Source organism: Ischnura elegans, chromosome X, assembly GCF_921293095.1.
Source record: "Ischnura elegans chromosome X, ioIscEleg1.1, whole genome shotgun sequence".
In the NCBI taxonomy this organism is placed as follows: Eukaryota; Metazoa; Arthropoda; class Insecta; order Odonata; family Coenagrionidae; genus Ischnura; species Ischnura elegans.
Window position 1 is genome coordinate 49,464,472 of NC_060259.1, and position 12,379 is coordinate 49,476,850.

The window sequence follows — 12,379 nt, forward strand, 5'->3', positions numbered from 1 at the left end:
ACATAGAATTATGTGAAACCAAAGTAAAAAGAGTTAGTGGAAGATAACACATCTGATTTTGATTCAAATTTTAGGACACCAGCCTTTTACATATAAAATGCAAATGCTCCAACAAAATTACGACTAGCATTCAATGAAGTCCTTTATGATTCGGGGGAAAACGAATTCCATATTTATCTATTCGGCAAAATATCTCTCTTAATTTATCACTTCTGTCGGACCTGCAAGTACAGTGGGGCTCTAAGATGATGTTCCCTGTGTCGCTCTCAAAGATAACTATTCCCAATTGTTCAAGCAATCTATCTATTGAAGAGGACGTTCGGCAAAAAAACAAGTAAACGGCAAAAAAAGAAAGAAAGATCTTGAATAAAATGGTTTGATCAAGATATGTAGAAGATATACGAAAACATAGAACGAGAAATGCAGAAGAGATTTAAAAGAAAAGAAAGTCCTAGAATGAGATGCTCAGAGCAAGACTTGTAGAAGAGGTGAAATACGTAAGAGAAAACGATGAAAGGAGAAACGCTGGCTTATTGGAGAATCTAATGAAGATTTGAGTCACAGTGAAGCAGAATTTTTGATTGGTAATGCTAAAAGTCAACGGCGATAAAATTCATATTCATCGCTAAGAAAAAATAGGATTGCCCGAAAAAGAGTTTATAAGTTAATAAAATTAGAAAACTTTTATTTATTGCGGTGGAAAAAATGTGGATTACTTATTTGTTATGAAGGAATATTACTTGAATTAGTCCTAAAATTGTTTTTAAATACAATAATTTGTTTTAAGTTTAATTAGCCAATGAGTTAACAGAAAATTTCTTACATTTTATTTAGGAGATAGAAGTTTGGCAATTCTTATTATTTAATGAGGGAAATAAATGTTATTTGAACATATTTGGCCTTTCAAATTATCCTGTTAACGAAACGCATACCAATCTGGTAAGATTAAAATTTAGTAGGTATCTCCATTAAACCCATAAATTTATCCAGTGCGTGATTTACATAGGTCAACCATGAAGGATATGAATGTTAGACAAGAGGATTAACAATGGAATTCACAAATTCTGAAGTTAAGCACAGATTAATAATGTCGATAGAAAAACGGTATTTCCCGATGTGGGTGGCCGTTACTCCAGGGCATACTCAACCATTGGACCGTAATGGCGCCAAAGTTCCTGAAATATCATCCCACCGGAAAAGATCCCAACAAATCTCTCCCAGACAGTCTTGTCGTTGAAAAGTTTAAAATTGTATTCCCAGAGAGAGAATCGCTTAAAACACGAACGGCGTCAAAAAAGAATAAAACTGCCTCCTGAGACACTTGTAGAGCAGCGGAGATAGAGACAGAGCAATGGGAACTGTGTCAAAAACGTGAGTACTACGTGTCATACTGATGAACAGCGGCAAAGTCGGATGTAAGGGCGATGGGGACCCTTGAAACGTTAAGCCGGCGGCAAGAGTTCTGGTCAACTTGACCTCATACCGTTATCATTATGGTGGCTCTTCCACTCAAGTTGCGCAGCTCGGATGGTAGGGACATTCTGAACGAAAAGCTACAGTACAATGAATAGGCAGGAATAAGTTCGCTAAAAGGTATGAAAACTTCGAAAAGTACGACAAAATATATTTTCTGCAAGAGGAAAAAAATTCACCTCAAATGGACTCCAAAACGAATGCCACACTTTTTTAAATTAAGATAAAAGCGAATTTATCAAACATTATTAAGCCCAAGTGCCACTTTTTATGTATCATTGAGAGGACCGTGGTTTGAGGCTACATGAAAATTACTTGGTTTTATTTGCATTGCAACTATATCTTCCTTTTCATCTGTTCGCCATTACAATCACAATTTAAAGTAATTCACAGTTAAAAAGCATATTTTACGAGGCTGATGAGGCGATTCCATTCATTCTATATTCACTGCATATGCGCCAGCATATGATAGGAAACGGATAAGGAGAGTTTTAAAAAAACACAAAATCTGAAAGGTTACATGACTCTTATGGATACCTTTTCCTCTATCCTACAGATATTGATATGCATGTATTCACGATGACTGTTACAAAACGACAGGCGTACATCGACAGGCTAAAGCACTCAGCCCCATCGATAAAATTCCACGTTACAAAAAATTAAAACGTGATTAAATGCATTTCACACAACTTAATGTACTCTTTCGATCCTGTGGCAACAAGCTAATAATTATCACGAAGTTCATTTTATCCTTAGAATCTGGATAAATTTGTGATGGAAAATTCTTCACACTCATATGCTCGATAATTATCATTAAACTTTTGAAACTGTGTAATGAACACTTTAAAAGTTACTTCCCTACTTAGAATTCTATTTAATGTATGAATTGTCACAAATTATCTCTATCTAAGCTCCAATTTACCACAATTTTTCTTAAAAATGCAATTCTCCATGAGTTTTGAAGTACAGAGATCAATTAAAGCCGGAGCAAAGAGTACTAAAACGCAATTCAATCAAAACATTTAAGCCTAGTTTTGCACCCCCTTCACTTTGGCTAATCGAATCCAACCGAATCAGTATCATCATCGTCACTTGAAATTGAGATTAGAAATGTAAACAAGCTGCCATGTTGTTTATTTAAATGAATTAAAATTAACAATAGTAGTGAGGAAGCAATAATGGGAGGCAATAATGGTAGTGAGGGACGCAAAAAGAAAAAGGGCAGTCGTGTATGGAGAGAAGGAAGAGATAGACGTGTTGTAAGAGATTGGGAGATAAATTAAAGTACTGGTGTATTGAGAGACCGGAGGAAGAAATACGGAAGAATTCAGGATCGGCAGAAAGAAGAAGAGGACGCAGACCAAAAGCAGGCGCCTACGAGAGAGAAAGAGACCGGAGGAAAAGGGATACGGCAGAACTCAAGATCCCCACTGGTGCAGTCCATGGCAGCGGTTCAGTGAGTGGCAGTACGGGTAGTACAAATGGGATTATAATAGTCATGGCGGCTTGTTGATGTTGTTTATGCTCACGAGTTTTAAATTGTAAAGTTTCTTTATAAAGTGTTATAAAAATCATTTGTTAAGTAAGAGAAGTGGAAATTAAAGAAAACGTTACAGAAAGTTATTTTATTTCAAGGTAATTCACTCGCTAGCTTCCTCAGTCAGAGGATTTGCTTGGAAAGGTGGGATACAGCTTTCCCTGATCTAAGTTGAAGGTTGGAAAATTTTCCTATTTCCAAGTAGAGGAGCTAGTTTATTTCCATGCGGCACTTTGTATTTCAAGGATTTCCGTTGGCGGGAAGGGAGACCAGAAATTCATCCTTCAGGACATGAACCAAAAACCATTCAGTACTAGCAACCAAGCGTTTCACCTACTAGGCAACCAAGTTCTCCATCTTTATAATCGAAAAAGCTTTCCATATAATAAGGCACCGTTTGCTTCACATGAAAATCACTTGGCTTCATCCTACACCTTGCTTAAATATATCGCTGCCCGAGGAACGTAGCTAGGATAAATAATAAATTGCGTAACGAAAAATTTCCATTCCACTCGCTTTCTATGAATTTTATAATTAGGAAGCTGTCTTAAAATTAGTAGCTTACTCGGCATTAAGTTTTTAACTCACTAACACACAGGTTGAAGAGAGTTAGTAACTTTGAGAAACGGGTCTAAGTTTCAGCAAAAGCAGAAAGAAATGCCTTTTGGCCATATTAATGCACCATTTAAGAACACTATCTCACCTCAAACAAAAATTCACTCATGGCCAGCCATTCCCGTGATGTTTTTGATAAAGATTATCAACTTGTTTATCCTTATGCATGGCTCTTCTCAAAATACCTAACAGTATCTTGGTCTATTTGGCTTTCAGTTTATTAAGTAACCTCATCGCTGCTTGCTTCCAAATTATTAACAATTCACAGGCGCTCTCTGATATGACTAGGCTCCTTGAAAAATACAAGTCCTTCCATCATCGAGAAAATTAAGTGTAGGTCAAATAGGACTCGAAATCGTGACATATTTATTTTCTAATCCAAACACGCTGAAATCGTGACTATGATGGTACTCTACACGAATAAAATAACTTCAATCTAATAACCTCTTCCACATTAACATCATCACTTTCAGATACGGATACGCATTTCAGATGCGGATCATTTTGGAATCTAAGATTCTCAACGGAAATATTTCAAACTTTGGGTTGCGCTTCATTTGTTCGACATAGGATAACACAATGTGATGAAAAGCTGAAAGAGGTTAATTACAGTGATCGCTGAAGGATAAATATCTTCACCGAGAATGTGAGCTCCTAAGAAGTTATCCCTTTTCTTAGCACTTTCTTCCGCAACAATGAAGGCTTTTGTGTGGCAATGGTAATATTTTTCGCTAATTATCTAACTTGACATTTTACCGCATTTTGCCTATTAAGAGTGTAGTGACTGATACTGCATGGCCATACCTTATTATGGCAATAGTTGGCCACCGAGTAAGGAGAAATTAGATTCCTATGATTCACATGATCCATAGCTCAACAAGACTGATTCGGATAGATTCAGCTTTTGAATTTCATTAGCGATTATAAAAACAGCAGCTGGTAACAGGTGGGTTTAAAAAAATGATGACGGGAGGATTTGAGAGAGAATTATTATGAGAGGAAAAATTTAAGGATGCCAAAATAATAAGTAGGCAAGCAGATGCAGTGCTTAGTTAATTAAGTATGCAAAATGTGCAACTGATGCTCTTGAGCGTGGGCTAACGTTAACTCCTACAAAGGAAAATTATAAAACTTTTCGCACTAGAAAATTTGAAGTCTGAACAAGAGGGTGACCGCAAGAATATATATCCTCTTGCTACTCCTTGGGTTCTGAAGCATTAATATATTATATATTATATTATTGCATAAAGTAGCACTGCAGTAATCAGAATCTATACCTATAAATAATTATGATCTAGGTGAAAAAACCTGAAAAACTCACAGATTTAAAGTTAATAAAATTGGAAAACTTTTATTTAAAGAGGCAGACGAAATGATATTGCATGTTTATTTACTTAAATGCTGATTATTACTTGCATTAGTCGTAAAATTTTCGTGAATGCAAAAAATTACTTGAAATTAATTTGGATAATTATTTTATTAACGGAAACTTTTTAACATTTTATTTAGGAGATGCAAAAATTATGCGCTAGTTTTTTCCTCTAAATAAACTCAGAATAAATAGCATATTTAGCTTTAACTCTCAAATAACAACACCAATTAATCACTTAATACATTCGTAAATGTTATCTGAAGTTAACGATAATTTCGCAAATGATGTTTCACATTTAAGCCGTCTCCTTTTCCAATACCCATTGATGGAAAGTTGCAGTTCAAAACACCTCTGTAATTATTTTTTATATCCCACATGGCTCAAGTATTCAATTTGGAAAAGAAAAATATAAAAATAGTAGTCGTCACTGAGAATTTATTTAAAATAAAAGTAATGATTTGCATGCCTTAATAATTTCTTGCTCATTATTTTTTTCAAATTTATACGGTAATTAGAACTTGATTTAATTTAAAAGGTATTATCACAGATAAAACATATTGATTAAAATTAAATAAAATGTTGAATTAAGCTTTTTTTTATCAACTTTTGCTTATTACCTGCCAGTGCAAGTGGTACAATTGTGAGTTTCGCGTCCTATATATGACATACTTACGGTATTACTCCTTACTGTACTCCAAATATAACTGACGGCAAAGGTGTCAATGTTATTTTTTGATTTTTAAATTGGCTCAAAATTCTATGGACCTAATTTAACTCTTAGAAAACCAAGGTGTCGATATCCTAGCCCATGTTTTATTACATGCTAAAATATTGCTTATAATACTTTAAGCTAGTTTCACTTTTATACTGGATGGGTATTTCCACGAAAATGTCAACTTTTTCTCTGAAATAAATATTTAGGCTGGAAAGATTTTATCTTGATAAATGATCAGCAAAGTGATTTAATTTTATAAAATCAGTATTTGAAACATTATTCAGAGCCTTATTGAAAGTTTTCAAATTATACTTTGATTCACAGAGTTTTGAAGAGGTTTCAAATCATTACACTTACGAGGTTGATCTGGAAATAATTCCGTCACATGTTAATTCAGTGCATATTTAGAAGGTATTTCGATAATTAATTTTAATTTTTTAATTTTAATGTTAATGAACATAAACCTCATTAATGTTTGTTGATCATTCATAGCTAGAAGTATTGCATATTTTGTGCATTTTACAATTTTATCGAAATATCCTATTGCATGGTTTTCTCTATAGGTACTTCCGTCAAAAATGGAATGGCCCGGATATTATATACATTTTTATCACTCTTGATGAAATGGCATTTTTTATAGAGCATTTAGTTTTCTATATAAATAATATAATTTGTTTATATAGAACACAACATTCAAGGAGGCCTCATGTGCTCTTGAATCAGGCTTGAGCTATCTGGGAGCGAAAATTGAAATAGCCACGAGAACGAAAGGGTCTTAAGATTTCCAAGGCCCAAAGGACGGTAGAGAATTTGAGCGAAAGGTCCGCACCGAGAAAACAGAGAATAATCCGAAAGATGGTCCCCATCCGATGCTGTACGATCCTTGAGGGAAAGTGTAGATATGATGGAGTTGGAAGCGAGAGGATCTCGTGAAGGTGTTGAGAAGATAAGAGACTCAATTAGGAGAGCGAGAATTGAGGGAAAAGCAAACAATGCACGGGTGTTAAAACGGAGCGATCGGGAGGGCGGGTAGGAAGTCGGACCAAGGCACAACAGCAACGCTTGACAAAGGAGAGCACGGAGGACGGCAAATGATCTGACATGCCATTGATTCCAACCCGCTCCTCAGAAAAACCCTTCGAGCCCTCTCCTCGGCCCTTGAGTTCCTGCCAACTGCACCCCGCTCCTTCGAAACACTTCTAATTAACGCCCCTCGATGCCATAGTTGGGGAAATTTTCAATTAATTTTTTTTTTCTCTTTCCGATTTACCCTCCGTGTCCGCAAATGGAATACTCCCCAATCCACCTCTCGTCACGGGGCCAATGATTTATCCGGGAGAAAAAAGTTCTTCGACACTATTCGACTTGGCTTCGGCATTCTTAGGACTTGAAACATACCTAGACCACAAAAATTCCATAGGAATGATGTCTCAACGAGTTCTCAAATATTTTTTATAAATCTATTTAAAAGTTATTAGCCTTCAATGAAAATAATTTCTCGAGTTTAATATGACGGAAAAGAAATTCCATTCATTTTAAACTACACTGAACCAGCAAGTAAATGAATAGAAACGAAAAATCGGCATACGGTTGATGAATATGACCTTTATATAAAAGTTAGCGACATTATTGTTTCATAAGCAGTAGAAGTTTTGGCACACTTCAATTGAAGAAATGCTCCTGAATATTTGTGCTGATCACTCGAAGAATGATCAGGACAAACATTTAGCAGTATTTCAGCATCTAATCTGGTTAATGTCTTTTTCAACACCTTGAAAATGTGCCTACGGTGCAATAATAATATTTTACCATCGGTACACCCGCAAGGTGAAATTGTCAGTAACTGCAGTTGAAGCAAGCATAAGATGATGACGGAAATGATGTCCATAGTGCATCTAATTGCTACCATGATGAGTATTTATTGTTTAAGGAGAGTAGCATTCCCATGAAATATCTTAAGGCTGCCCTCCATAACACCCTAAACGGTAAAAGACACGACCTTAAATCGCAAGTATTAACGCTAGTAAACCTGCTAATTAAGATAATTTAATACTTCTGGAAGGAAACTGTTCTTAAATTCGGCCTGAAACATTAGCATTCCTGCGTAATGGTGACAACTAATATCTTCGGAGTTTGATGTACGTTAACTGCTAAAGTAACAGCGATGATAATCACCCATAAATCCATTAATAAATAATCAAGCATATGTACATGCAAAGACGAAAAAACAGGTTAATTCCTGAGCACAACACACGATTGAATTAAAACTTCACTGTCAGCGCTGAAGACCTTTGCCCACATGGGCCATAAGCCTTAGTGAAATCACTGTCATTCTCATCAACGTCGACGTGAGCGTACTCGTAAGAACAAGAAGGCGGCGACAACCTGTTCCTTCGCGCGAGGCGCCCAATCCACGCAGACACGACGCTCGACCGCGCAAACTTCGCAGACCGCGGTGGCGGGACCGCTTCAAAACACGAATTCGCGCGCTCCTCGCGGGACGTTCCACCGTGAGAGTCAAACGGGAACGGCCGGAGAGGAGACGGGAAAAGGCGGGGTCTGTACTCACCGCCTCCGAGGCAGGCGGCGACGGCCAATCCGAAGACAAGGGCCTCGGCGGCGAACCCCCGGCGACCCGGAGGCCGCGATGTCATCCTCACAGCGGGGAACACAACGGGCGCTGCCCGGCGACGGGCGGCTTCTTTCAGTCCGGGACGTCTTCGGGCCATCCCATTTGCCCGGCGTCTCAGCGTGCCCAGCGGGCGAAAGGGTCCGGTGTCCGCCGCCGTCGAGTTTGCCGCGCCTCGCGCTACCAGCAGCGGGCCGAGTGACTAATCGGAGAGAGCTGTAGTCAGGCTACGTTGCTTCCGCGAGCGAGTCAGGGGGAGGACTACGCGAGTCTCGTACGGCTCGCCGCCTAGTCTGGTGCGCAGGTGGAGGGGCGGTAGGGGAGGGACGTCGGAGGGGAGGCGGTGGAGGGGAGGGCGCGCCGGGGTGCCGGTTGGGAATTCGAGGAATCTCCTTATTGAGGCGGGTGACGGTGGAAGGGGACGAAGACTGCAGCCGAGCATTTCGGCGTCTCCGGTAGATATGGCCACCAACCCCCTACCCAGCAAACAATGGCGCCCTCCTTGTAAGGCCTCCACCTTCGCCCATTTCCCACATGCCCAAAGCGACCACCCAACCCCTAAACCAGTTAAGCCCCAACCCCGCGACTAAATGGCTAATCCTCCAACCGTCAAATGCTTCCCCACCCATAAATCCACACGCACACCTCACAGTCACTACCAACTCACTCGTATTGCCAACAACCCTTTCTGGTTCCTTCGATTTTTGTTAAACGTTAGTATTGGGTAGGACAATTATGCGTCATATCATATAAATCCGCGATTTTACATTATTATATAAGCGAAGTCAGGGAGAGCATTGCAAAAGTTGTAATTACGAACGAAAATATTAACTTGATGGAATTTTACCTTCCTTAGATAGGACTCAGAGGCATAGGTGCATACACATTCCGATATCTTTATAAAGGAAAATTTTCCCACCAAATGAATATTTAATTATATCTGTAATAATCACAGGTTCCCCAAAGTTCGATTATTTTAGTAAAATTGGAAAACACATTGGAAAACACTCATGCCCATTTGGGAGTCGAACTCGCGACCACTTGACCCCGCCGCCACTGAGACTGGCACGGTTACCTTGAGGATTTCCAGAATTCAGATAGAAATAATTACTGCTGACATGTCTGATACTCAATGCATTGCCCTTCTATCAAATAATGTTCTCATAAATATTTATTATACGACCTGGCCAAAGAAAACTTTTTCTTTGGACTTGAGCTAAGGGAAAGAAACAAATAGAAGCTGATCAGCGACCAAATCCATTGCCCTGCGGTTGGAAATTCGAGCGGCGTAGTAGATCGGTATCCGATGGCTAAAGCCTCTATTTCACGCCGTTATCGTTTCACATATCTTCTTCGCTTTGCACCGTCGGGAACTCACCAACACACCACACATCCACCGTCTCCTACAAACCGGCATCCACTTCCTCTCGAGGCGACTTCATTCCCTTCTGTTCCGCATTTCCCGCCATTTCACAAAACATTCCCCGGCATCCCGCCATATCCTTTCCGCCCCATTTTACAAGTTCCCTTACTTTTCACCCCATTCAATTCATTCAACTTCGCCCTCCTCCTCTCCTCTCCCCTAGGAATCGTTACTTTGTCCCCGTTTTCGCCCTCGACCTCACAACGAAGAGTTTACATCCGACAGATTCAAGAATGCTTCCTGGGTATTCCGTTTTTCTATTAAATCGCCCGACGCCATTGAGCTTCGAGGCGTGTGGAGCGGCATGTTCGCGAGATAGTAAGGGAAGTGCCACCTCTCATGCTCATTAGCATAAACCCATGAATGTATCGGAATACAAAATCGATGCGCAGATGTACGGAAGAAAATACACGAGCGAGGGAAATTCTGACAAAGGGGCTTGTTTTTTCATGGCTTCGTACGTGTCTGAAAGGTGATAACTGCAAGGTTGTCTCAGAAAAGAGGACGGTAAATAACTTTGGCGTGCTATTTCACCTATACATAACGTATTTCAGTTCTAAGAAAGACTAAGAGATACTTGCATTTATATTTGCATAGGACAATTGAAGGTAGTGTATAAAAAAATCATTCAGCAAGATAATTATTGTCACGTAATCAGATTTGCCAAACATATTATAAATACGGTCCCACATGTGCCTAATATGCTTCAAAAAATAGGTTTTACCCGATTAATATGAGCACTGAAGTAAATGATTAATTCTCTTAATGAAACACCCTTAATTGGAAATCCGTAAATTATAACGAATGTATTCACTTTTATCGAGGAATCGAACTTGTATAATACAATCATCCACCAGAGTATGAGTAATTACTACCCAGATGTAGCCACCTTTTCAACTAGCGCATATTATTACCGTATTCTACCAATTAAAAATAGGATAAGTGCATTTTATCGTATACTTCAGTGTTCATAACAATTGGTTGAAACCATTTTGAAGGGCATTTGCGGGGTCGTATTTATAATATTTTTGCGCTGAAAATATTGGTTATTCCATAAGAGATTTGAATTATAACGACATTTCCACTGAGAAGAATCTAATATTACTCAAGTTCAGTCAATTGTGGGATAGTGTGTTAGATAACGAATATATATTTTTAAGACGCATTCTCCAGGATCATTTGTTCACGTATATTTTTCCATTGAATTTGCAATTCTTAAGTAATTTAAGTCTGTAATAGTAGGGCGCATATATTAAAACTAAGGTTTAATGTAAGTAAAAGTTTGTCGAAAGGGTAAATTGCGATGGCGTAATTAGAGGGAGTAAATACCAGTATTAATATCTAGGAGGAAATTCAAGTGCCTTGTTAGCATATTGAATTTCGCATGCAACATCTTCATGGAACTTATTATTGCACTCAATCGCATGCGGCTATGCTAAAGCTTCATGGGATACGAGTTTCAATCAATGTTATTTTAGAAAAATTATGACTGAGGAAAGACGGAATAAGTGATTACGTTTTGCATGAGAATCAAAATAATTACGTATTGAAATAAATACTAAAAAAATAAATACAATACTTCCATAATCTTCATGGTAAAGGTGATGTACTAACATTGAAGCTAAGGTCATGATAAGTTTTGTAATCGTGAAATATTGCAAGTATTTAGCTCAGATGAAAAAATTCCACTTCAATACACTTGAATCTTTGGATTGTAATTAAAACTCTTCATGTTGAAAAGATAACGGAAAATTAAAATTACATCATATATTTGCAGTAATGTCTGCTCCATCAATTAAATGAAGAAAACAGTTTGTTTTTCTTCTCAATCTCAATAAAATCAATTTTCATTGTGCGTTGAGACCTAAACGCATGTAATTCCTTTTTTTCCTGCATTCGATTACCGTAGTTCAGACTTCCCTATAATATCTCACTAGTCCTTCATGCATAATTTCCAGCATGTAACTCTTAATCTCCTCAGAAGAAAATAAAAAACTATTGAATTATATATCCTTCAACTATGGTAAAAGAAATGTTTCCAAGTCAGTCACTTACAATGCAATGCAAGCATTCAAACGCGTAAAGAGCCTAGAAAAATAGAGCTGCATGTACATGAAGGCCCTTATAAATTGAAAACATTTTTTGATCTTTTATAGCACAGTAGAATAACACGCAAACACTTTGGAAAAGCTGTCGGAAATACACTTTGACAACAACCGGAAGGAAATTTACGCGTAAAAACCGACTAAGTTATCAAAAAAGGGTGCATATCATAATGAAATTTGCATTCAGGAATTTTTTTAAGTGTAGCAAATTCTAAATCTTTTGAGAAAGTTATTGAAATAAATCTAAGTTCACAGAATAATTAAAAACAGTGGTGGTATGGTATGGTATTTGAAGGAGGCGACCGACAGCTTAGGTCATTTGCGCCAAGAGGGAAGGGTGTGGAAGAAAGGGTGGAGAGAAACCCGGCGTCGGCGTTAGCCTGCTCTTAACGAAAGGCGCCAAGGAGACCACGGCTTAACGTCCCATCCGACGGACGCTTGAAATATCCTCCACACAACATTCAAGCAGGGATCGGGCAGTCTCTGAAAATTCTCCGCCACTGCCGGGAT

The 12,379-nt window shown here is 38.3% G+C and overlaps 1 protein-coding gene across 2 annotated transcripts in view; it reads right to left on the reverse strand.

Annotated features, from left to right (window-relative positions):
* The window catches only part of LOC124171419 (Down syndrome cell adhesion molecule-like protein Dscam2), a 578,614-nt gene extending 570,026 nt beyond the window's left edge, over positions 1-8,588 (reverse strand). For both annotated transcript variants that reach the window (XM_046550593.1, XM_046550594.1), the window contains exon 1: positions 8,282-8,588. In XM_046550593.1, coding sequence (XP_046406549.1) covers positions 8,282-8,441 — 160 coding nt within the window. In that variant the 5' untranslated portion in view covers positions 8,442-8,588. The remainder of the gene's footprint in view (positions 1-8,281) is intronic.
* Positions 8,589-12,379: the final 3,791 nt, after the last annotated feature.